General features: G+C 34.9%; 1 protein-coding gene across 1 annotated transcript in view; it reads left to right on the top strand.

Moving 5' to 3' along the window:
- The window catches only part of RTTN (rotatin), an 85,261-nt gene that overhangs the window by 9,531 nt on the left and 48,333 nt on the right, over positions 1-27,397 (top strand). The window contains exons 9-25 of the mRNA XM_075744528.1: positions 1,657-1,838; positions 5,362-5,477; positions 8,474-8,644; positions 9,955-10,167; positions 11,383-11,495; positions 12,650-12,776; positions 14,690-14,815; positions 16,901-17,017; positions 18,806-18,945; positions 19,200-19,371; positions 20,462-20,561; positions 21,492-21,580; positions 21,734-21,851; positions 22,130-22,226; positions 23,027-23,095; positions 23,363-23,551; positions 24,129-24,368. Of these exons, the coding sequence (XP_075600643.1) occupies positions 1,657-1,838; positions 5,362-5,477; positions 8,474-8,644; positions 9,955-10,167; positions 11,383-11,495; positions 12,650-12,776; positions 14,690-14,815; positions 16,901-17,017; positions 18,806-18,945; positions 19,200-19,371; positions 20,462-20,561; positions 21,492-21,580; positions 21,734-21,851; positions 22,130-22,226; positions 23,027-23,095; positions 23,363-23,551; positions 24,129-24,368 (2,379 nt within the window). The remainder of the gene's footprint in view (positions 1-1,656; positions 1,839-5,361; positions 5,478-8,473; positions 8,645-9,954; positions 10,168-11,382; positions 11,496-12,649; positions 12,777-14,689; positions 14,816-16,900; positions 17,018-18,805; positions 18,946-19,199; positions 19,372-20,461; positions 20,562-21,491; positions 21,581-21,733; positions 21,852-22,129; positions 22,227-23,026; positions 23,096-23,362; positions 23,552-24,128; positions 24,369-27,397) is intronic.

Below are 27,397 nucleotides of genomic sequence, written 5' to 3'. Positions count from 1 at the left end.
CTAATATATTCATTTTTTTATTATGTAACTAATACAGCACTGTAAATGAACTCCAGCTTTATGCGTTCTAGGACCTGACCATTTTCCCCAGTTGAACAGTTAACAGTTTAATAGTAGCTAGTGTATGTTGCGTGAGAGATAGGGATGGCCTGGCTATCACTGTAGTAAGGAAATCTACATAAGAGTAAGCACCAGTTAAGGCTGTGATGAGACATCTACAAACCAGGGAGTGGTAATTTATTAAAAATATAAGGCCACGTTATGAGCTGTTCGTGACTGTACACTTTTGTCTTCTTGCATCCTGTGTGCTGTGGTAGAGCTGCTCACTGCCCATGAATCCCATTTCTTACAAAGATATAATTTAGCCCAGAGACAGCATACAGAAAAACATGATGTTGAATAGAAAATGACTGTAGTGTTGCTGACATTGCTGGTTTTGATATGGAACAGCTTCTTTTAGTGAATCTTGTCTTTTTTTACACAATTGTAATATAAATTATTTGTTTATTGCCATTCTATATTTAACTCTTCTTTTTCCTTGTTCTTAAATCTTGAGACTCTTCAATCTATCTGTTTGTCTGTTTCAAATTCTGCCTGGAAACTTAACCTTTCCTCCTCTGAATTGTACTTATGATTGATGCCTCTCCTTCCTTACCCTCTGGTAAGTGCAATCAGAACCACTGCGTATTGGTGAACTCTTCTATTTTGTTTACAGTCTTCTGTTGACCTCTTAAAATCAGTTGGCTTTTAAATTTGTAATTGTTATTCTTTAGACATCTTTTACATTTAGTTAGACAATACAATATAAGACAGTCATGCCACAGTTCAGTTTCTTCAGCTTGTTTTATAATAAAAAACCCAACCAAACAAAAAACAACTATAAAAGTCATACAGGTTTTTAAAGCAATTCAAGATTGCTAAATGTTGCTTAGGATAAGAAACATTTCAGAGTTGTATTAATTATAATGCTATCAATAGAATTAGATTTTTTTTTGAAAGCAGTTGGAAAATATTGCCAGTATATATATTTTATATATATATAATATAGTAACTATATGTATATTTTGTAATACATACTTGGTTACATTTAAGGCTTTCATGGACAAGGGAATATTTTCTGGTTTACAGTGGACAAAGAAGTCCTACAGGCTTAAACATAGGACACACTTCATTAATTTTCCATCTAAGGATTCTTGTGGCTAGCCACGTAGAATGGTTTCCATGTAGTAGGTATATAGACTGAAATTTGATTTACTAAGTGGCTCTGCTTCAAGCAACTGATAGACTGTTCATCAACAATAGCATTTCAAATCAGCTGATTGTTCTCTTGCAATATCGTATTCATTGCATGTGTATTTCTTCCAGTACATATTTCTAAGTGCATTTGGAGATGAATGCCAAAACAGTAGGCATTCACTTGTGATGCTACCACTTCTGACAGTTTAGAAAACAATCAAACCAAATCCCTCTTTTCCTGCAACACTGGTGGGTAACAGGGAAAGATTGGGATGGAAGGAGGAATATGCATTAAGGAAGGAGGACATTAAAGTACTTGATCCTATTTTTTAACATCTATACATACGTGGCGTTTCTCTTTGCAAGAGTTAACTATGTCTCTTTTTTGTTTATTTTGTTTTGTTTGTTTGTTGTTTTAAGTGGAAACAGTACTCAAGCAAATGCAAACTCCAGAATATCTCTGCATTCCCCACTTGATGTAGGACATATTGACCTACCAGGTATTGAAAATGAGGACATTTTGGAATTACAGATGAAGCAGCTTAGCCTTCCTCAGTTCTGTGTTTCTGTCTTGGAAAATGCAATACCTCTTCTAAGAACAGGTGAGGAAAAATTTTGAATTAAGTATTTTACTTGTTTATCCTTCCCATCTGTAGTACAAACATCTTAAGATGTTGGTATTATGAGTACCTCAAATAAATAAGGTGTGGATGATTACTGATATAGTATAGCTAATTATAACAGTTCTTTTCTAGGGACTTTGTGGAGGTCATAAAGCTTGAATCTTCTGGTTGATTTCCAGAATTGCTGCAGAAGTTTCAAGTGCTTTTTACAGAAGGTGGGAAGTAGTAGTAGGAAGAAGTGGATGTGTGGTGGAAAAATGGTGTGGCTGAATAAAATGTTATTTTTAATCTTCTTGAATGACCACACTTAATGAAGTGTGTGTTCTGATCTCTTTGAGCATAGAGTTTTCTTCCTGTTCAAGAAATAATAAACAAAAATTCTGGGAAAAGGTTTGCTTTTATTCTTATAAATGCAGTAACAAATTATATTTTAAGAAAAATAAGTAATGATCGTTTAATTGTAACTAATGATTTTTATTTTGACTTACAAAGCTTCTAAATTGCAAAGCCTTTTTGAAGTACAGTCTTTTTGCTCTTAGGTTGTCTAAAAGAGTATTTAGTTGTCACTCAAAACAAGTATTGGTAAACGTGGTAAGATTTTCAAATATAGGAGCTGGAAATATGTTTCTATCTATGACTAGAATACAAAAAGTTGTTTTTTAATATACCAGTCAACATTTCCTGAGCTGGGTAGAGACTATAGCTTATACATATTTCATATAATTTTTATGTAACTTCCATTTACTGTTGTTTTCATGATCATTTCTAACTTTTTATGACTTTTAATTCTGTAACAAAATACTGATTTACTTGTGTATTTCATAGTAACATCAGCATTAATCTGTGTCCACAGGAAAATTATTCAATCCTCATTTTTTTGGTAATAAACTAAACTAAAATGAATAAAAGTTTTGTTTTCCCCTTTCAGAATAGTGATATTCAAATATTAATTCTTCACAAGCACATTCATGACTTCTGGCATCTTCTCTTTTATTTATAATGTAAAACTGCAGAGAATGTATTTTCTGTCTTTTCTATTTCTAGTGCATGCCACCTCAAATCTGCAGAGTTGAAATATAGTGAATTTTTCCATCTTCCAAGATTCTTTGCATTTTATCATAGAATTAAAATAGTTTCATTTTCAGATTAAGTTGATCTGTCTTTGTTTCTCTTACCCTCAGGGTTTTTTTTTGTTTTTTTACACTTATTAAACTCTACTAGATTATATTTCTTCTTTCTTCCATTGTGCTGTAATGAGACATAGGTTGTAAGCAAACTAATACTTTTATCCTGTTCCCATTGATGTGAAATCCTGTGATCTGAAGGCACACTCTGATACTGTGAGACAGTGACACACAGTAACACGCTATTTCTTGCGTGATTATATTTTCTGAATTGTTTTCTTCAGTAAAACCAAGACACTTTTACTAACATTATTATCACCTTATGTGATAGATATGGTATAGTGTAGAATTTCTTTTTTTTCTGTTTAAATTACTGGGTAAAGGAAAGCCAGTAAGCTTATGGTAAAATTCACTTGCTTGTATTTTACAGCATAACATATATTTCAGTTAGCTCAAATTCTGTTCCTTGTGGAGATGTTCACTGGAATTTTTCTTCCTTTGTGCTGACCTGTCTTGTGAGTGAAGACATTTCAGAGATCAACAATGCTGTGGGTTGTTTGTGTTTTTTTGGGGGTTTTTTTTGTGATCAGTTTTAAGCTACTATACTTGTCTGAAGTTTAGTGTTAATACTGCATACCTTAAAGACAATTACATTTTGCTGTTCAGTTTTAAATTTGTTTTACAATCACTGATTGTAGCTGTCTTACTGTGCATTTAGTAATAATGAACTCTTAGCACATGTTAATTGCCACAGGTGTTGGGAAATGAGTATTTTGCTGATATATTCATGTAAGAGTATGGTGGAATGAACTTGCAAGTCTGTAGATCATGACAGCTACAGCAAAACATTGTTGCAGATGTTTAGTTACTAACTTAAAAGTATTTCTGAAACTATAACTCCAAGGAAAACCACAATTTTTTAATACTTGCATTATAATGGAGAAATTTGTTAAGTCACACTTCAAATGTTTAAGCACAGAAGTTTGATTAAGAATTTGCAAAATAATTACAAAGAGAGAAGTGCTTTTGGGAGTTTTCAGGTGTATACTCTTCAAATTGGCCACATTTTGCCTAAAATAAATGGAAAATGGCATTTCTGTGAGATAAGAAAAAGCAAGTTTTCAAAAAGGCCATGTGCCATTCTCTGCCATATGCTCACTCAGAGGAGATCACTTAGGCTCCAAATTGCATGAGCTGTGGTCATTGTCACTACATATACACTCACACACACAATATATATATTTTTCCTGAAGTATAGCAACAAGGCTTCTACAGTGTACAAAATCTACAAAAGATAGAAAAAGCAACAAAAAAAATAATGTTCAATCATAACAAGCAGTAGAGCTTCCTTTTTTTTTTTTTTTTCTAAAATGGATTTTGAAAGGTGCAAAATTTTTATGGTAGTTAAAAAATAAATTGGAAATTCAAGAGTGTTCTGTGAAATCCATCCATGGCTTTAAATAGAAACGTACCATCAACAAGTAACTAAGCCAACAGTTGCACTAAATTGAGTATTTGGGGGGAAACTGTCACCGTATGGTTTCCTAGGATGCCAGACAGTTTTGGCATCCTCTGTTGTATGAGGTTGAAAATATTTGGTCTGGCTCCAGCTATTCTGCCTTGTTCTTCATGAAACCTTCTAGCCTTTGACTGCTTCTACTCTGTTGCCTCATTATCTGGGGACATTAGGGGGAGGTTTATATTTGTAGTAAAAATGTTTAAGCTCAGGCCAGGTTTCTTTGCAGCCTCATGTTCAAGCATAAAACTGTACAAAGTTTAAAAGTCACTAATAGACAGACCAGATTAGCCTTGTTATTAAGAGATACTGAGTCAGAAGGAGCAATGAGAATGAATAAATATTAGCCTAAAAACAAGGGGGGATAATTGTTATGGAGAAAAGTACAAGTGGATAAAGTGGATATCCATCTCCTTACCTTTCAAAAGAAGATCTCAAACAAAATAATCCAGGAAGAAGGCCACTCCTGCTATACTAAAAATGCAGATTAGCCGGAATAGGTATTATATTACCTATTGGGTGGGGAAATAAGTGACTTCATTCTGAATTTCAAAGAAGTCAAGTAATCGGATGTACAGCTGTAATGGTTTATGTAGTACTATAGGATTTAAGGAAGTGCAGTCTTTCTTCGAGTATATGATTGCTTTAATCCTTCTATTATGATTTTGGCTAGTTGTTGTCTTTTTTGATTCAGATCTATTGGTCGTTGAGGGCAGTCAGCATTTCATTAGTAGAACTGTATAGGAAAATTAAAATATCAGAATTTCAGATTTTTAATCCCTTGTTCCAAATGGTGTTTTCTGAATGTCATAATACAATATTTTGTCCATATTTGAATTTATCATCTCATTTGTATTCCTAGGCAGTAGGAGAGTGACGATGGAAGTTCTTGAATTGCTTGTTGAAGATATGTTCCTTATTGGTGATGCTATTTCTGAAAATGTTTGGGAAGATGATAGTCTTTTTGCATTGGAATTGGTAAGATTCTTTAGGCTTTGATCAGCAGTATTTAACAGTCTGCTCCTATGAGCTTCTGACATTTTCTGCAGTGATTCATATACTTATCTAATCTTCTGCTGAGGTACCCTTTTGAAAATCTTAAATAGTTTATTACTAGTTCTGTCACTGGCACACTCTTTTGATTTTAAATATAAGTTCTTTTACCAGATGATACTTGAAATTTCACCTCAAGAAAATAAGTAATGAATTTTGTCTTGTAGTGGAAGGCTGTTAAGCAGCCATTGAGAGAAACGTGTAGGGAAGGGGATCTGAGGGAAAAGTACTGTCTACAAATGTTGGAGACCAATTTGATGTAAATGACAACTTTCACTTTCTTTACTCCTTATAAACTATCTGTTTATCATTAGGGAAGATAACTGTTTAGGTCCAAGACTGAAATTGTAAGATACATGGTATCCATTTCCTACACAGGACCTATAGATCCCTGCACAGATTTCAGCTGTCCTTAACTCTTGTTCCTTAGCTGGGAAAGAAAGGTGGAAGCTTTTTGGCCCAGGAGAGATTCAAAGCGTTAAGGTGCTGTTGACCAAACAATTTAAATTGCTGGAAATACATACCTGAGCATTGTTGAGATTTGTTACATACGTGAAATATCAAATTAGTGAATAACAGGTGCAACTTGCTTTCTTGAAGACAACTGAAAGCTAAGACATAAGCCAGCACGGCTTATGCACGTAACAAACATACCAGAATTGCAGACGGAAACTTGTCTAAAAAACTTGAGTTGTGTAGTCTTAAATGCACGTGACCTAAGTTAGAGTTCATGAAAATACCACTGAATATGAAACAATGGTATCACAACAATTATCAATTAAAATATTACTGCAGGCTTCCGTATTCTCTATTTTACAAACAATAATATTTATATTATAGGACCTAGCAGTGAATGTGAACTTTTTTCTTTGAATTTAGTGTACTGATCTGTCAAAATCTATTATAATTGATCAACATCAAGTCGGTACTGGAGATTCCTTGCAGAACACTAAGATCACACATCTAAGAAGCTTAATAGAATCATTTGTCTCGTTGTTGTATGACCTGAATCAGTATATTCCATTGCATATAAATCTGTCAAACTGCAGTAGAAACTGTGAGCAGCATCACACGTACATCATATTGATTGCTGATAGTAGGATAATGTTTGTTTCCAGGCTGCTAACAAGCAACACTGCCAATAAGTTGGGTAAATGTATACAACTATATTGAATTTTAAAGAAGAAAAAAACTCCTCCAACCTTTGCTGAAATAACTTTATTCCATTGGTAGAACTTTGACATTTATTAGTAAAATACTTTTCAGATATAAAATTCACCTCCCATTGAAAGTTATGGATCTCCATCAATTTCTGATGCAGAGTTGGACTGTGCAGTGCAATCCAATAAAGCTAATTTTGATAAAGCAATTGCAAGGCAGGAGATAAAACCCAACTCTTCATCTTCCTTAGTGTTTGAGTAAATAAAAATAACTGAATGGACAATTTTAGGAAAAAATTATTAAGCTTACATTTATGTTATTTAGTACTACATCAAATAAAATGTCTTTTATAAGAAGTAGACTGTGTTTTAGAGTTTTAGGCTTCAGTGCTTAGAAAACATACTTCCTCTTTGTGTTTTGAATTCGCTCCAAAGGAAGGAGGTCATATGTCTCCTTTCTAGGAAACTTGAAAGCACTTCTTGCATAACTTTATTGCTTTATGTTTGTTTATCCAATTTAAAACTCTGCACGGGAATATCTTTGTGAAAAATACCTATTTTGGAAATCCCATTCAAAAATACTTAAGTTTGTAATTGTATGTATTTTACCCATGTTTTTATGCTTCCTTCCTCCCAAGTAAAATTTTTACTGTTTTCCAGTTTTGTCATGTGTACTTAAGTGCAGTTTTATTCTGCCATGTCAAAAAGTTAGATACTGCAGATTGCTGTAGCCCCTCAGCTTTTCTGGATCACTAGCTTTGAGACAGTCATCCCTCTCTCGGGGAGGAATAAACTTTCTGAATCTACTGTTGATTTGAGACTCCATGGTCTTGAAGCAGAAGCTCTCCCTGCCTCTGCCAACTATAGCAGGGCAGAGAGAAACTTACTTTTTTTGGACTCCTGAAGATGACTATGAATTCTTTTCATCTTGCTGAATAATAACATGTGTTGATAATTACTTTAAAAGACTGATTTGATTTAGCAATTGCTTCCTGTCATTTTCTTCAACTTCAGCTATGTTGAGTCAGATAAATAGTGCTTAATTGCTTAACAGTGAGTATCACTTTCTAGAATTAATAAGCTGAATCTCATGTGTGCTATTGCCTTCTTAATCATTATTTGGCATTGCAAAACTGGCAACTGAAATTAATTCTACCTTTGTTCTAGTATCCTTAAGTACAAACCTGCCTTCTTCAGGTGACCAAATTCTGGAAACTAATTTTGTTTTCTCCAGTGTCGATGAGCTGGATTTATCCAAATGGTAGTGATTCTCGAGTAGGATTTTACATAATCTGAGAAATGTGCTGCTGTTTCCTTTGGGAATGAAAAGGCATAAAAAACATTTGATGTTCTCAAAGTTTGGATCATGTTTTTTTTTTAAAAAATATTTTAATTTTAAGGTAAAGCTTTATTAGCAGGTTCAAACCAGCTCCTAATTTTTCCATATTAAAAGTGAACTTCAAAATAGTTAAAGTTCCAGAAGTTCAAAAGTGTAGTGAGAAGGAGGAAGGGGGTTAGTAACCAGTAATGGGTAATTACTGACCAAAGTATTCAGAACTGCAAGTGAAAGTAGAGTGAGGTCTAGAAGTAGTGCACAGTTCTGGACAGATGACAGACAAAACGCTATGTATTTTTACCATTTCTGCATTTTTAAATCATTTGGTATAATTGTATTAATGATATGTGTACTATGTAAACACTGTAAAGGTACAGTAATCCTTCAATTATTTCTAATGATTGTATTTCTGATTTTGTTTTCAGAAAGACAAATTGCTTCTGATCTTGGGTTTGCTTGGAGAAACCATATTATATCACAAAACCAATATAAGTGCAGAGCAGCCCGAGGTGATGTTGGTTCATCACAGAATGGCATTTATTAGTATTTCACTCTTCACTGTTAGATTGCTGCAAATACTTCTCCCTGTAGAAAAGGTATGCCATCACTAATTTTAAGTGATTGTCTTTTGGGTTTGCATTTTAAGAGCGGGTGGAAAAAGTGGTACCTTCCTCAGTGATTAGTACTGGGAGAATAGCCCCTGGACAGAGAAATTAATCTGATTTACATTGGCTGATGTATGATCACAGAAAGCAACTTTGTTCTTCAGTTATTGGTGCATTCTCCAGAATCTTCTGCAGATTTCAAGTCTTCAAAAAATATTTTTAATACAGTTTTTTTAATGAGCTTTTGAAATTCAGTGTTCTTTCTCCTCCTATAGTGTTTTTTCTGGTATGATGCATGGTTTGCAACGCTATGCTGCCCCCTGCTAGTTTATAGTATACGTGCAAGTAAGACTAAGACAGACTAGAACTACGTAATGTTTAAAAGCATCACTCTTAATCTGATGGAAGATAGTAAGCAATTATGTTTCATATATCATTGTGATTTTAATTTTTCTTTGCTTCCAGTGCTCTTCAAAAGCAGTTCTGTTGTAGCCCTTGAGTTTGGGTTTTTTTGTTTTTTTTCTGTTTATTGCGGATGGGGGGGGTCTGATGTTTGGAAGTTTTTGTGAGATGGAAAGTATTAGAAGATGTTTAAGTCTGTGTGGGTTTGCATTTTTTGGATCATTTTTTTATTGCAGTGTCATTTTTAGACATTCTTCAACCTGAGTAGGAGATTTGATTTTCAGTTGTAGGCATTTGTCACAAATATTAAGTCTTTTAATATAAGTAGTATCTTGTACCTGCAAAAAAGTGTATGCATACTAATTTAATTACTCTTTATAAGTTTTTGTCTTTATGTTCTTATGTGCAAAATTCCAATTCTGCGTATGACAAGAGTTGGAAAAAAAAGTTACTCTGAGGTCAAAATTTTAATTGAAGTGATACTGAACACTTGCAGTAAAAAACCCTAAACAAAAATAACAGAAATCCCAGTTCTTAGTACGTGATATTGCTATGTGGAATTATTGACAGCTTTTTATTAAATACAGAAATAATTGTGGTCTGTGTATTCTCTGCCATCTAGTGGTTTAGACGGTAAATTGATGCTAGCCAGCGGTGTGTGTGGTTATTGGTGCTGTGGCTGGATCATACACAACTTTTGTGACTGTTTGCAGGTCTAACATTAGGACTGACGTGTAATGAACTCTCACTTTAAAAAAAAATAAAACAATTCTTCATGCAGAACTCATTTGATATGTGTTTCTTTCTCTAATTTTTAAGTAGCAGCAATAGTGATTGTACTGGTTGGTTTTACTGTATTTTCAGGCTGTTATTCTGACAGTTGTTTTCTTTTTTTGAAGGCGAGTAAAGTTTTACAAAAGAGTTTGCTGAACGCTTTATTTCTTCTCTCTCTGGATGTGCCCTTCTCCTTGGAACACCCAAGCATTCATGAATCCGTTGCAGCCTATCTGGAACAGATGAGTACTGAGAACTACAGTATTTATAAACAAGCTTCAGAAGCTGCATATTCAATTGAATGCACTTGTAGCTTTATGATTGAAGTTCATAAGAAGGTATAGAATTTTACTATATAAAGTATTTCCTGTAGGCAAATTTCTTTTTTCCACTTCCCTTTCTCTGTGCTAAAAACTATAGTCTAGCATAGCCGAAGAAAATCCATGAGTATTCCATAGCATACACCATGTAGTTAATTTATATTTTTTTCACTAATACTACTCATGATATTTGTAAAAATCTTATCCTAAGTAAAATCAAAGAAATAAACACTTGGAAATTGGAAGTGGGCACAAGACCTTTTACAGGAAAAGAAGTAAAAAAGAAGCAAATACTCTATTTAAGTATATAGTGTGTACATATGTATGTTGTCCAGTATTTAAATAGTTCAGAAAATTTTAATTCCTGACTGCTTGGCAATTGTAGCTCTGATAAACAACTACTTCTAGGTGTGTGAGATTTGTGTGTTCACTTGGTTATGAAGACAACTAACATACTTTGCTTTATTAAGAGATTCTAGCATGGTACCGAAATATTCTTCGCCATTATCCAAATGGACAAGTAATTTTGCAAAATACTTGTTCCATAGATACTAAAATAAATTAATAAACAGCAATATAAATGTAGTACTATCTTAAGTCTGAGTTAGTCTATCTTTTATATAGACAGTTTCTGAACTTAAGCAATACTTTGCTCATAAAATACTGTTTAAAAAGTTAACTTTAACTTCATCAGATTGAAATTGCTCACTTTTAATGTATTTGGTAACCAAAAATGTGAAGACATATTTACTTAAATTTAAAAAAAACTTGCTTTGTTAATAATAATAGTGATTTTTTTGAAAGTTTAGTAGTTAAATATTTCATTATACTCTTCTCACATAAAATGCATACTGATTTAAAAAATAATAATTTAAGCATAAAGTAGCCAAGCATGAGTCTATTCTTGGACGTTTTAGAAAGTTTTGAATAGAGTTATAGTGTTCATGCTGTGAAATGTTAGACATACATTATTCCCACTGAGTTTAATAGAAGTTTATTTGGATTCAGCAGCTGAAGGGTTTTCAGCTTCCAGGAGTAGGTTCTAAAATATATTTGTTTGAAATCTATTGAATTTGTTAATCAGGTTAATTATAAACTATGTGACAGGCTGAACCAAGCCCTAGTTAGTAGATGTATTAAATGATGATAAATTCTGAAAGACTATGCTATAACATTGTATACTTTTAATATTATTAATTCTGATAGCTTCTTTCTCTTCATTGTACTTCTCAGGGGGACAAGAATCTTTCTGAATTAGTAGAATTGGCAGATCAGGCCTTGAGCAGTCTATCCTACCATCAACACTTTCCCTTGCTTCAGGAATGCATTCACATATGCTCAAATATGTGAGTATATTACTATTTAAAACTTACTTGAGAAAATACAATCTTTTTTTATGGATAAACTTTCTCAAGTAGAAACTCAACTTGTTTATTCCCTGTATTTGAACAATTTTCTTTTGGAAAGACCATTGAAAGGTCTTTTTAAATAATTTGTGTCATTCTGTCATGGATTTCCTGAAAATTGAATTTCAGGCGCTTAAAAAATTGTTTTATTCTTTTCTATGTATAAGCTTTTATGATTTTATGATTTTGTATACAAAGTTACTATGTGATTTACAAAGAAACAGTCTTAAAACACTTTGACCTGTCTTCAAACTTTTTTTTTAAATTCCTTTGTTCCAAGTGTATTTGTGTAACTTTTATTTTACTTTCAGAAATCGTAAAGGACTTATTGTAGATGCTGCATATCACAACAGGGCATCTTATATATTCAACAGCAAGTTTTTATTGTTTTTTAGATTTTTTTCCATGTCTCTAGTTAGAGAATTTTAAGTTACCCTGTGGTGCCTGGAAAAGTTCTGTATTGAAAACTTAATTAGAAACACAAAAATCTTAATTTTATACTGATTCAGAATTTGACTTTAGGGATTTTTTTTCAGAGAAAACTATATTTAAGAGCTGTCTAATAAGTGTTTTTAAATTATGAAACATCAAAACACTTTTTAGTGTTCTAATGTTTTGTAATTAATTATTATTTGACTACTGTTTCAGGCAACAGGAAATTCAATTTTTAACTAACATAAACGTACTTTGAGATAGTGAGATGGACTTTACAAGAAAAAAATTCTGAAGGAATAGAATTGTTTTTTTATAATGATATACCATGATTTAAGGAGCCTATTGAAGCTCAATAGACTCTTATGTTTTCAGATGAACATAAACGCCTCTCAGGCTCCTAATTTTGATGAGAGAATTTTGAAAAACAATGGTCTATTTTTTTTTTTATATGTGTAGGTAATCAAATGTGAAGATTGATACTATGATTTTGTCAAATATATTGTGATCTCTGAACTTTTATCAAGTCATTTTTCAGGATGTATACCTTTTCAGGAAGTATTTTTCGGAGATTATCCTGAAATTTAACAGAAAAATTTTTGTAGACATCTTTTGGTACTGTAAAATGAATAATAGTTAAATAATTTATTTTTCTTTTTTAGCTGGAAGTCTGCTGAGGCAAACTCATTGCTCCAGGCGGAGGGTCAGAAGCTTCTTCTCCGTCTATTGTCTCATCCTTTGCTAAATATAAAAACTGAAGCCTATCACTGCTGTTTGGAAGTGGTTAAGGTGAGACCTAATGCTTAATGCTTTTGGTGTTGTGCTAAATAATGCATATTATAAGACTTCCTCAGTAAAAGCATTTTTAATGCAAATTCTGTTTATCATGTTATATGCTGTGAAATGTGTATAGGCCTGGGCTTGTGGTTTGCTGTTATTTTTGGTGTTAAATGTACTTGGTTAGGAAACTTCAGGTACTGCACTTCAGAATGACAGGATCTCTAGAGGGGGAAAAATAGTGACTGACTATTTTATTTTTTAAAAAGGATTCTTAATAATGCTGGTCGCTTTGGTTTTTTGCTGCTGTTATGCAGAAATATTTCTATTTAATTTAACTTTTGAAAAGAACTCCAAGTGTTCAGTTTTGCTTGTCTACTAAAATGAGATTCATAGAATCACAGACTCATTTGTACGGGGACTTTTAAAGATCATCTAGTCCAATACTCCCTTTTGCTAGATCAGGTTGCTCAGAGCCCCGTCCAACCTGACCTTAAATGTTTCCAGGGATGAGGCATCTGCCACCTCTTTGGGCAACCTGTTCCAGTGTTTCACCATAGCCATTGTAAAAATTTTCTTCCTTACATCTAGTCTGAATCTACCCTGGTTTAGTTTAAAACCATTACCTCCTGTCCTATTGCAAAAGGCCATAATAAAAGGTTTGTCCCCATCTTTCTTGTAAGCCCCCTGCAGGTACTGGAAGGCCGCAATGAGGTCTCCTTGGAGCCTTCTCTTCTCCAGGCTGAACAATCCCAACTCTCTCAGCCTGTCCTCATAGGAGAGGTGCTCCAGCCCTCAGATCAGCTTTGTGGCCTTTCTCTGGACTCGATCCAACAGCTCCATGTCCTTCTTGTACTGGGGCCCCCAGAGCTGGATGCAGTACTCCAGGTGGGGTCTCATGAGAGCAGAGGGGCAGAATCACCTCCCTCGACCTGCTGGTCACCCCTCTTTTGATGCAGCCCAGGACACGGTTGGCTTTCTGGGCTGCAAGCGCACATTGTTGGCTCATGTTGAGCTTCTCGTCCACCGACACCCCCAAGTCCTTCTCCTCAGGGCTGCTTTCAATCCGTTCTCCACCCAGCCTGTATTGATACTGGGTTTGCCCCGACCCATGTACAGAACCTTGTCCTTGGCCTCGTTGAACCTCATGGAGTTCATGTGTGCCCACTCCTCAAGGACAGATTCTATTCCCTTCATAGGGTTTTCTCACTTTGTGGTTTTTTTTTTGTTGTTGGGTTTTTTTTAAACTTTAATTTGTTTGTTGTTGTTTTGATTTTGGTTTGTATGGATATTTTGTCACTGCCTTAGTTTGTTATAAAGATAGCCCAAGGGATAAAGAGTGTGAACTTCCTAAAAGTATGACTGTACTGTATATAAACAATGGCAATATCATATTCATCAGGTCATTTTAGGTATTCCGTAATATTGGCTCACTAAATAAAAACATTTTTTCTATTTTGATAATTTGTCATAATTCTTATTTTCTATAATGGATATCAGCTAAAGTTATTGTGCTTATAGCACAATTCACTAACGTACGAAGATACTTTTGTAAAAAACCCAAAAATCCCATCTCCACTGAAAGACACTTGTATCTTTTTGTAAGATTTTTACCTGCCTGTTGTAGGTTTTGCTTATTTTAATGTAATAACAACATATAAAGCTTTTCTAATTTATTTCACTATTACTCAAAATAAAAACAGAACTATTTTGTATTTTGTGTAGCAACAGGAATTTTCGATCAGTGATCAATAAAGATGATGTTTCGTAGAGGACTGTAATGTTTAGCTTTCAGAACTGTAGTCTTCCAAACTGCATGGAAAAAGCTTTTCACTGGATGACAACTTCAGGCAGTCTATAAAACAAGATGTAGTAGTGGAGACTATCTTGAATTTTAAAACTAACCAACTTTATTTTTACTGAAGGACTGTTTAGGTATTCATAATATTGCTAAGCCTGTGTCTTCAGTCTGCCACGGAGTACATTTTCTTCTTCATCCAAAAGTTTTATATGAAATCTGTACGTTTGGCCTTCAGGAAGATAAGAATGAGGTACTGTGTTTAGTAGCTGTATTTATAAGTTGATGTGCATGCAAAGTAGGTGTTGATATTCTCCATGGTGGTCTGAGGCTTACTTGAAGTTTTGACTACATACAGTTTGTTGTATGTAGAAAAGCCATGCAAACGGTGAAGTTGTAGTAAATGGAAGGATTTTTTTTTAATGATGATGAATTCAGAGACAAAATAACATTTTATGTATGGGATGCAATTAAATGTAAAACCAATGAAAAATGAAATAAGCTGGGGTTTTTTTTAATCCTTTCCTGTAATATATTCAGCCCTAATAAAATGTGCACATTATGAAATAGTATGTATGATGGAAATCATGAAGTCTAAGTCTTTGTAAAGGTGTATTGACCTCTGAAATATGTACATTGGTTGAGGAGCAAAAAGACATTTTAAATCTGCAGTGTCTTGGCTATAAAAATGTATTTCATCACTACAAACACATCTGTGTTTAAATTTAATTACCTGAGTATTACAGAATTACTTTATAGTAGTATAGAATAGGTCCAAATTTCTATTGTGTCTGTTTATATGCATGAATGCTTAACATATATCCACTATTTCCTAGCTTACATATAAGCTAAATAGGGAATTTTGAGAGGGGCAAAAATTACTTATGTGATTTGTAACTACTTTATAGCTGATCCCTACAATCAGAGGGGAAAGAACATTGACTAACAAATTTTTATTTTTTTTTCAGCTTGTCTCCTGAAACAGATTTTTTTTTTAACACGTTACTGTGAACAATTCCATTTAGAAGTGATTTTTTTTAGATGTTAGCTTTTCAGAAGGAGAAGTAAAGTATCTTTGATAATGTGCTATGTATTTGTACTTTGTATGTAATTTATCTAAAGGAAAGCATTTATTTTCTTTGATTGCTCCCTTGGATGCTTTATTAAAAAGCCTGTCAGTTTTCTCTTTCAGTGGTTGGTCAAGCATAACAAATAGCCTTCAATTGATACTGAGTTTAAAAAGATTGTTGAAACAGAGAATGCATTTTTACAAAATTATCTCATTTTGTTCTTTTTACCTTATAATGCATTCTTATTATTTCTCTAACAAAGTATATAATGAAGATCATATCCAAGCACCTTTTTTTTTTTTTTTTTTTTTCTTGGATGTATATTTGCTACTTAAGTTTTCATAAAGCATTCAGTTTAATCTTTTGAGCATGTGACAAGGAGAAGAATTTGAGAAGAACCTTGTATTCCAAGGTTGGGCTTAAGATTTGCCATGTGATTTTACAAAACCAGTCCCTTAAAGATAGGCTAGAGTGATATTATTAAAGAATATTCTTGTTGCCTGGGGTGAGAGAATTTTTAGCTCTGGCATAAAATGCAGGTTTTTACTTGCTAAAGGTAGGTGTTTTTACAGTATGTAAGGAAGAATGAATTCTGAGAAACTGCATTTTTTCCCCTGTATTCCCATTGTAATAATAATATTAGCTTGTAAATACTTTAATATTGCCTATAGTATACCTTATATGTATACAGGATACATTTATACAGTATAAATGCTGTATCATATGCCTTTTTTTCCTTTTTGATAAGGAGCTTCAGATGAATTCATGTACAATTTGAAATATTTGGTAACCTTCTTAGTTTGACTGTTGGCCTCAAGAAAGTGAAGTGGCCATGTAACAGGCTTTAAGTCTCTTTTCTCCCTGTATCTTCAGAAGCATATCATAAAGACTGGGAATGAAATGCCCTGGAAATGTAGGGTCAGGAAAGAAAAGAAACAGAATTTGTTTCCCTGCAGGATAAAGGGACCAATAGGTGTATAAGTTGAAATAACTATTTTACTTCAGAGAAGACAACCCAGAGTTCTAAAGGGAAAACGATTGGGTGCTATTTAGGCAGAACTATTTGTGTTCTCTCTGAGTGGCTTTTCTAACAACTTGATATTTAGTGTGACTGACAATTTAAAAGTAGCATTCTGCAGTGACAATATTTTGTCTGTAGATCCTTTCTCTTTGAGAGGTTTTAGCATAATGTTTCCAATTATAGCAATGACAAACTGACCTAGACACATGGGTGATTGCATTAGCTTCTTTTTTTTGTTATTGAGCAGGTGAACTCTACAGCCAAGGCCATTCTGATGCATCTGTTGCAGGGACGATTAGTAATGGCCGTATTGACTTGGAACAAGTTTATGGAGGCCCTCTATCCCGTCATTCCTGTTTTACAGGTACTTCTAAGTGTTTTAATCTGAATTCGATGAAAGAAATAATGTAAAGAGCAACACTGTCATGTTAACAAACAGAATATTCACCTAAGTGGCAGGTGGAAAATATCTTAACAATAATATATCTACAGACTTATTTTGTCAGATGTCAAATGGAGACATGTTTTATAGGGTTCTTAATGCCAGTCAAAGTTCTACTTTGAATTTGTGGACAAACTTTAGGCTGGTATTACTAGAATGTAAAACTGAAATGTTGTAGTAGAAATCTGCAAGTACTGACTGGGACTTAAATGTTTTGAAGATTTGAGTGGATAATCCCAGTATAATTTAAAACATGGCATACTTTTTAAAACTAGTTAATTAGAATGTCCCCTCTGTCTTAAATCTGAAAATTGTAACTCCTTAGTGATCAAGTTTTCTGATCAAGTATGCACTCAATAAATAGCAATACATGTAAGCTGTATTTTCTGTATGTTTTGATGTTTGTTTTTTGTTTATTTCCAATACTATAGAAGTATTAACAGTCAGTATTATCCTTAGACCTTAGTCTTCATGTCTGTAATAATGTGCAAATTTTCATTATCTTTGCTGTTGGCCTTTCTTAGTCTGATTTTTTCAGCCTAATTGCTCCATTCACATTCTTTATTGTTTTTCTCTAGTGCTAAAATTTTCCCTTCTATGATCTGCCTATAGTTGTCCAGATTAGATATTTTACTGCACCTATCTGATGTTTGTTTCTCCTGATGTCTCCATTTTTGCCTTATTTCTGTCTTTTATTTAACTTAGCTAATACATCCAAGTATACTTTTGTCTTTTTTTTCCTCCAAAAATAGTCACTTTTGATAATTATACCTACTCACTGCTATATATTAACTCGTTGCCTGCACTGCAGTATCACTATATGTTGAAAAAAACGCTTATGTAACTTAAGACCTTACATAAACTGCCCAAAAATCAAGGCATAAAGGGGGAGAAATTGCAAATAAGTTAGGCCATGAAATAAAAGGCTCAGACAGAAAAATATGCAGAGGAAATACACTGAGAACTTGAAAGTGGTGAGAGAAAGGTTACTTCAGTGTCAGTTTTTCTGTGTTACATGTGTATGTAACTTCCATTCATAGTCAAGATTAAATAGGTAGGAGTTTAATCTGTAGGCTAAACATATGAGAAAGAACTTATCCCTGCTCTCATTTTTGTGAGTGGAATTTTCCTCTATTCTATAGTCTGTAGTGGCTACGTACAATAAATACTTGAGCAAGAGCATTCCAGAGGCCTATATTTACCCAATGCATATTAAATGCCTTATATTTTACTCTACTGTTTAAATATTTGCAGTATCATTACTTGACATAACTGATTCTGGTTTGTCTTGGTTGTATGTGAAAATACTTTGATACATATCTGAAAATAGATAACATTTAATGTTTTTAAGTAATTTTCTTGTAGGGACTGAATTTTATTTATTGAATTGGAAACCGACCTTACAGAGGAGCATCATGTTAACAGATTGAAGGGTAAAGCTTCTGGTCAAAGTACCTCTGGGCCATGTAAAAATCTTTATTTTCATTTGTATATAGGATCATTTATTAATTTAAAAAAAATAGTTTTTACAGAAGAATATTAATCCGCAGAAATCAGATGTTTTCTTAAAAGTTATTGCTTTTTTTTGAGGGGTGTTGCTCCTTCCACACCCTCCATTAGCCCCTAAAAGGGGAAATACCTTTTCTTATTTGCTAAGTTAGTAAGCAGACTTTTTTAACTTTGGAAATTTTTGTTTGTTGTTTGTTTTAGGGTTATGCTGACACAAAAGATACACTAGGTAACTGTATCCTCAGTTTGAGTGAAACAACCTCTGACAAAGGAGAAGGTATTCTCCCTACAGCTACTAGACTACGGGCCGCTCTGCGTCTTCTCTTCTCAAAAAAGCAGTTGTAAGTAACACCCTGTAGCATTTCAGCACGTTTTCTAATGTTTATGACAAAAACGTCTACTCTAAAAAAAAAAAAACCCAATTGATTATTATGCAATGGGTTGATTTGAAAGGTAGACTAATCAATATTGAGTTGAGTAAGTACTTCCTCTCCCACTGTGTTAATTTTATAAATGAATTAATTTTAACTCTACAGCTAAAATTTTCCAGTATAAGGAATTTAATATATTTATTTTAATTGTTTTACCACTTTAGGGTTCGTTCTATAGGACTTAAACATTTAACATTCCATCTTTTGAATGAAGAAGGGGCAAACCTGAAACGCCCACATCTGCATGGCAGTGTGCTTTCCAGCATTTCAAACTTATTTATTATAGAAAGAGCTATTGAGCTAAAATTGGATGATAAAACGGAGTCGATATTTAAGGTGAGTAAACTCTGTCTAAATATTACGTCATTGATCAGCTCTTCTGCCTTTCTACCTGCCCAGTCACTGAAGTTATCATTTTCGAAGGTTGCAATATTTCATACAAATTAGCTTGCTTCATAAAAAAAAAAAAAATCCATTGATATATTCTTTCCATGTAAACTTAAACAGTAAGTTTTATGCTACCATATGTAACAATAAGAAAAGAATTCTTTTTATTTCCCCCCTGCCGCATGCTGATAAGTTAACAGCAAGGCTTGAGTACCGGAAGCACAGGCTTGCTCTGTTTACAACAATTGCATTGTGCATGGGTAGAATCTTGTTTTTCTCACAGCTTTTTTTCCCCCACAAAATCAATTTTTACTGAAACAGGAACAAATAATTTTTAGTACGAAATATTTTAAAACAGATTACAAATTTATAGCGGTGTTTTTGTAATATTGCTACTTTTGCAAAGTAAAAAACAAATCACAAGTATTTGACCTATGGGAAAACTTGTATCTCTCTTGTTTTTCTTTTTTTACCATCTCCCCTTCATTCTCCTTCTTTCTTTACTCTCAACGCTTTCGGATTAACAACAATATGTTAAATAAATGCTAAAATGCTTGCCTTCTGAAAAAAAAATTGTTCTGACCACTCATTGCATACTTGATTTATACTCTTCCCCTACATTCTTCAAAACGTTAGGACTTGAAATTTGTATGGATGTGTAGGATTATTTAAATTTGTCTAACCCTATGGCCATTAAAAAATCAGCCCCCTTCACAGACTTAGAAGCATATTCTGGCATTTCTGTGTGGTGTTGAGCTTTCTGTAGTCCTATATACATTAAGCATTATTTGTTAAAAGTCTGCTTCTGTTGTGCACTAGAAACTATTGTCTTGGTATATTCCACAGGTATTATTAGAGATTTGTTGCAAAGAGATTATAACCTATTCCTTTCTTATTACATGCATGTGGAATCTAATCAAATACCTCCTAATAAGGAATTTAGATCTTTTTATTCTGCACTTTCTGTTAGGAAATTTGGCTGGTTACTTTGTTTCATAATAGCATACTGGATGTAAATCTAATATAGTTTTACTTTTAGGCAGAAACTGTTGAAAAGCTATATGACATCTTGACTTCTGATGCTGTTGACCTAGTTTTACGGAAGTCTGCAGCTGAGCAGCTAGCTATCATTTTAGAAGGTAAAATTAATGAGAAAATTTGTATTCATGTACTGATCATTGTGTGAGCTTGCAGTCTTGCTAGGTTTTCTCTAGGTTTCTGCTAAGGGTACTCTCTGTAATTTTTATCTATATTCTTGAGCCAAACTTCTGACACTATTGTGCATAATCTACCAATTCAAATTAAAAAAAAAAAAAGGTTATTTGTTGTAGCTCTCAAGAATAAGAAATAGTGGTCTCACTATTTAAAAAACAGTTCCTTTGGATAACAGAGGAGTAAGCTGAATTCTGTAAGCTTTGTAAGAACTTTTTTTTCTGCTTTTCCTTTTTAATATTCATCAATTGGTTGATCTGTCTCAAAACTAATGATGCTTCAAATTTTTTGCTGTTGCTAACTCAGATACTCAGTCTTGAGTGAAGGAAATGATAGTCAATATAAAATATATATTTTTGGTGGTGGTGTATTTTAATTAAGAAAGTTAATTCTTAGATTACACAGGCTAGCTAAAGGGATATTATCCTTAGTGAAGAATTTCTTCTATCATTCTGAATTTCATCCTCCATTTTGAGTTAGCCTAAGTAGTAGCTGCAGTTAAAATGGATTTAAATGTCATTTGTGTGAATGATGGTTCAGTAAATTCAAGCAAAGCTTCCATGATTATACCCTCTCTCCATATCAAGAGACAGACTCTTGACAGGCTTGAGAGGTGGGCCCATGCAAACTGCATGAAGTTCAAGTATTTAAGAGTCTACTGCTCAAGAGGCTACTGTAGTCAGATAACAAGACTTGTGGAGTTTTGCCTTGCTAGAGCTAGAGCTGTACTTGTTCTGTTGATTGGCAATTTTGGAAACTTGTTCTCAACAGCAAGTGTTTGTGAACTTGCAGAAGGAAGTTTAATATTAAATTGGTACAGAACAAGTGATTCTTAGAATCTTTTATTTTTCCTACAGATACCAAAATGCATGGCATCGTGAAAAAATTTGGTGTAATAGAAAAGATTTTGGCTTACCTTAATGAAAGTATACATGTGGATGGTCAGGTAAAACTAAAATGTGCTTGTCAAGAAAGTTCTAGATTTCTCTACTATAATGATGGAATGTATTGCTTCATAGCATGACAGTTTGTATTAAGCATCTCATAATACATTGTCCTAATTGTTATTTGTATTTACTTTTTTCCTCTGTTCCTGCAGCTTATGGAATCTATTGTGTTACCATGTCTAACACTCTTACGCAAACTTGTGTATGCAGATCCAGTTGTTCGTCTGTCCCTAGCACAGCAATCATCTTTACTGCTTTTGCTATTCAGAGGTAAAGATTCTATTTTGACTTTAATACGTGCATGGAAAGGCAATGTGTGAAATATGGTTAGATGTTTGACCAAAAGCCTTCTTAAGAACCTTGGATCACTTCAGAGTCTCTAATATTTAAAAGATAAATCATTGTGTGATAGTGTTACCCATGTTGTGGCATTTGTTGAAGATGTTGGCAAAATGTCAAAATCAGTTGGTTTTAACTATTATCCTTCTATGTATTACTAAATGTGAATGTTTTTCTAACACATTTTTAAATATCTTTATTTTATTCAGTTTCCCTGATATTCCAAAATGATTGTGGTGTTTTAACTGAAACTACAGTATTGCTTTGTCTTCTGTTGTTTGATGAAGTAGCAAGAACAGAAACATGGTATGAAAAAACAGTTATTTAATGGCATATTCTGTAGTCAAAATTTAGGGTTTTAATGAAAATAAGTTTTTATATATATACACACACACAAAAAAAAAATTATGTCCAAACTTTTACATATTTGTAGGCCAAACAAATTGTTTCAATATTTGTGTTGCATGCTGTATAGGTCTACATGGTATATTTTTGCAGTATAAATACTTTTTACCTCACTATTCATTTTAAGTGTACTTTACTTTAATTTTCAAAAAACCCTGATTGATCTGTAATCCATCTTTTCCATAAATGGAAACTACACAAATCAAATCGCTAGCTGTAGGCATGGGGGTTTTAACTTGATTAGAGTTCTCCTATTTACTTTGGCTTTTAAGTGTAGCAGTTGTCTTTAAAACAACAGACCTCAGCTTATGATATTTTATTATTTGACATTTGCATATACTCCAGAAAAAATAAGCTTTTAGAATTCACACACATGAAATATACTGAAAAGAATTATAATGCATGTTTTTCTCTAATAGAAAAAAGGAAACAAGCGTGTGCTTTAGTATATAATCTTTAATTTCATTTTTATGTGCAGTAGATGTGCAACAAGTATTCTGTATGTGTGTGATCTAAGAACTATCTTAATAGTGCATAATCATGAAGAAACATTTATTAATACAAATTATTCATCAGTGGGTTACTAAAGAGCTAGATGGAGGAAAAAATACAGCTCTTTCTGAATAATAAATAATAAGCAAAGCATTAGTAGAAAATCAAAGCTTAAAATAGGGAATAATAACTAACTCCATCTCTTGCAGGGCTGATGGCATAACCATTAATGATACTGGCCTACTTGCCTTCAGTTTACCTGTTGCTGTTGTTAGAAGGTATGTGTGGGTGGTTTTGGGGTTTTTGTTTGGTTTTTGCAGTTAACTTTTCTTCTTTCCATTTGCTGTCCTTCCTGAAGTATGGAGGTGGGAGAATTTGATGTTAAATCCAAAGTTGTCTGCGTTTTTAAACATGGAGTTTTTTCTCTTCAGAAGAGTTTCAAAAACTTTATTTGCAATTTTCAAAGCTTTAATTTAAAAAACAAACAGCTTTTTTCTTTTTTTTTTCTTTCTTTCTTTCTTTCTTTCTTTCTTTCTTTCTCTTAGGTTTCATCTCCCAGTCAAGATCACTGCTCATCATGTCGTTAGCCCTAATACTGTTGTGGTGCCATTGTCTTCTGAGTGCTTGACTATGAAACCTGTGTCAGATATGCTTAAGATGGCTTGGAATATGTCGTGGTACCATGGGATTGAAAACCTATTGCAACTGATAAATTATGAGAGGGAAGCAGAAACGTGAGCCATTTTATCTTGATTTTAAATCCCAATATCTTTCAATTAAATGAGCGTTCCATCAAGTTTAAATAGATTTTCAGCTTCAAACAGCAGTTCAGGTTTTTACTGGTTTGAGAATGTTGTCTTTTTAAACATAAAGGGTCATGTCCCAAGAGGCTGTGGATATATTGTCACAGCTAAATTTTACCTAAATTGCATTAATATGTGAAGTCTAGATTTTAGTTTTTATTGATGGTCCAAGTGGCCAACATTTACAATAGCGTGGAGGAAAAGTTCATTACAAACAATGTGAATAGCGCCTTTCAAGTAACTTTTTGAGAGGTGCCATTTTGTGCAAGAATCCCAACAGCTCAGAATTTGAATGTAGTGGAGTTGTTTGTTATTGTTGTTTTTTGGGTTTTTTTGAAGGAGATGGGGGAGGGAGAAGGAGGAGAAAAGATTGGTTAACAAAAATAAATTTTTAAGGCAATTTATATTTTGTCTTCTCATTTGAACTGGGAAGTGAAGGAGTCAACGCTCACTGAAATAGTTTGTAAAGATACTGGCTTTTAATCATTTTTCTCATATACCTTTTCAGATTTTTAGACTCACTAAAACTATCCTCAGAAGACATTCTTATACTCAAAGTAACTCACACGAAGTATGGACTGCAGGATTGTCTGAATTCAGTCATTCAGGCAGTGTCACACAGGGATGTTAGGGCTGCTGTCACTAGGCTTAGTTTTTACATTCTGAATGACAGACTTGCATTAAAATGCAGTTCTGGGTCTTGTGGAACCACTTTGAAGAGCTTTGTTTGGCAAAAAGCAATAAACAGGTAAGCATACTGACTACAGAAATCCATTAAAGATTATGATGGTTAAATAGTAAATTTCCCAGTTTTCATATTTTCAAATTTATGAAATTGATTGTCCCTGTACTTCTGATTCTGATTTTTTATATTGTTCCCTCTGTCTGCTGGAAGAACAACACAGCAGCTCATAAGCAATCCAGGAGGTTCCTGGAGAGCATCAGTGACAACCTCCTGATCCAGGTGACAGAAGAGCCAATGAGGAGAGGTGCTCTGCTGGACCTCGTGCTTGCAAACAAGCAAGGGCTTGTTAGGGGTGTGAAGGTCTGAGGCAACTTTGGCTGTATTGACAATGAGGTGGTAGAATTCAGGATCCTGAAAGGATGGAGGAGGGCAAAAATTAAGATCACAGGGCTGGATTTTCAGGAGAGCAAACTGACCTCTTCAGAGATCTCATTGTTAGTGTCTGATGGGATCAGGCCCTGGAGGGAAGAGAGGCCCAAGAAAGCTGGTTAATATCAAGCTCAAGAGCGGTCCATGCAATTGAGCAGGAAGTCAGGCAAAAATACCAGGAGCCCCTGGCAAAACTCAGAGATAAAATGGAAGTCTACAGAGGGTGGAAGTAGGGACAGGTAGCCTGGGAAGAATACAGAGACATTGTCTGACCATGCGGAGGTGCAGGTAGGAAAGCTGAAAGCCCATCTGGAATTGAATCTGGCGAGGAACATTAAAGGCAACAAGAAGGGCTTCTATAAGTACGTAGGTGACAAAAGGAAGGCTAGAGAAAAAGTGAGCTTTCTGCTGAATGGGGCAGATGTCCCAGTGGCACAGGATGCAGAAAAGGCTGAGATCCTGAATGCTGCCTTTGCCTCAGTCTTTACTAGCAAAACCAGCCTTCAGGAATCCCAGGCCCCAGAGACCAGGGGGGATATCTGGAGCCAGAAAGACATATCACTGGTGGAAGAGGATCAGCTTAGGGAATACGTAAGCAAACCGGACATATGTAAATCCATGGGCCCTGATGGGATACACTCATGGGTGCATCCTGGCTGGTGTAACTTCAGTCCATTTTGATCAATCATGGAGATTGGGAGTAAACCAAGTGTTGCTCCTATCTTCAACAAGATCAGGAAGGAGGACCCAGGGCAATACAGGCCAATCAGCCTCACCTCAGTCCCTGGAAGGTGATGGAGCAGCCAATCCTGGAAGCCATTTCCATGCATGTGAGTGACAAGAAGGTCATCAGGAGTAGTCTGTATGGATTCACCAAGGGGAAGTCGTGATTGGCCAGCCTGCTGATACCCTTCTACGATGAAAGGACTTGGTAGATGAAAGCAGTGGATATTGTGTACTTTCACTCCAGGAAGACTTGTTGACGCTGTCTCTCATAAGATCCTCGTAGAGAAGCTGATGAGGTATGGGCTGGATGAGTAGACAGTGACATGGCTGGTAAACTGGTTGAATGGCCAGGCCCGGAGGGTGGTAATCAGTGATACGAAGTCCAGTTGGAAGGCAGTAACTAGCAGTGTGCCCCAGGGATCAATATTGGATCCAATCCTGTTCAACATCTTCACTAATGATTGGGATCATGGGGCAGAATGCACCTTCATTGATTTTGTTTGTTACAAAACTGGGAGGAGTGGCTAATACATTAGGGAGTCATGCTGCTATCCAGAGGGACCTCAACAGACTGGAGAAGTGGACTGACAGAAAGCCCATGAAGTTCAACAAGGGGAAGTGCCAAGTCCTGCATCTGGGAAGAAACAACCCCAGGCATCAGTACATGCTGGGCCTCACCAAGCTGGAATGCAGCTTTACTGAAAAGGACCTGGGGATCCTAGGACACCAAGCTGAACATGACCCAGTAGCATGCCTTTGCAGCAGAGAAGTCTAATGGTATCGTGGGCTGCATTAGGAGGAGTGTTGCCAGCAGGACAAGATAGGTGATCCTTCCCCTCCCACTTGGTACGGGTGAGGCCATACCTGGACTGCTGTGTCCAGTTCTAGACTCCCCACTACAAGAAAGACATGGACATACTGGTCCAACAAAGCACTGCAAAGATGATGAAAGACTGGAGCATCTTTTCTATGAGTAAAGGCTGAAAGAGCTGGGACTGGTTAGTCTGGAAAAGAGGAGGCTCAGAGCGGGGAACTTGTCAACATGTACAAATACCTGAAGGGAGGGTATAAGGAAGATGGGGCCAGACTCTTTCCAGTGGTGTCCAGTGGCAGGACCAGAGGCAATAAGCACACACTGAAACACAGAACGTTCCCTCTGAACATCAGGAAACACTTTATTGTGAAGGTGACCAAGCAGTGACACAGGTTGCCCTGAGAGGTCGTGGCATCTTTGTTCTTGGAGATATTCAAAAGCCACCTGGACATGGTCCTGAGCAACTGACTCCAGGTGTCCCTGCATGAGTAGGGGAAGTTGGACCAGGTGACCTCCAAAAGTCCTTTCCAACCTCAATGATTATCTGATTCTGTAATTTTAGAAACATAGAATCATAGAATGGTTTGGGTTGGAAGGGACCTCAAAGATCATCTAGTTCCAACCCCCCTGCCATGGGCAGGGACACCCTCCACTAGACCAGGTTGCCCAAAGTCCCATCCAACCTGGCCTTGAACACTTCCAGGGAGGGGGCATCCACAGCTTCTCTGGGCAACCTGTTCCAGTGCCTCACCCCCTTCAAAGTAAAGAATTTCTTTCTAACATCTAATCTAAATCGACCCTCCTTCAGCTTCAACCCATTACCCCTTGTCCTGTCACTACACTCCCTGATAAACAGTCCCTCTCCAGCTTTCCTGTAGGTCCCTTCAGGTACTGGAATTTTTTCATACACAAAACTGGCAAAAAATAAGAATGCTGTATTTAAAATAAGGATTATTTAAAATGCATAGGTAGGCTTTGCTATTATTGTTAACTGGTAGTATTTAATAGCTAATTACCTTTTTTCTTTCCTGTCTGTGGCCCTCTTCAGATTTTTCTACCTTTTACTGTATGCAATTCCATGTTTACTATATGTAAATACACTTTTTAATATACATAACAATTT

The sequence above is a fragment of the Balearica regulorum genome, chromosome 2 (assembly GCF_011004875.1).
Source record: "Balearica regulorum gibbericeps isolate bBalReg1 chromosome 2, bBalReg1.pri, whole genome shotgun sequence".
Lineage (NCBI taxonomy): Eukaryota > Metazoa > Chordata > Aves > Gruiformes > Gruidae > Balearica > Balearica regulorum.
The sequence above is the reverse complement of the archived record's forward strand: the minus strand, read 5'-3'. Positions and strand labels throughout refer to the sequence as shown.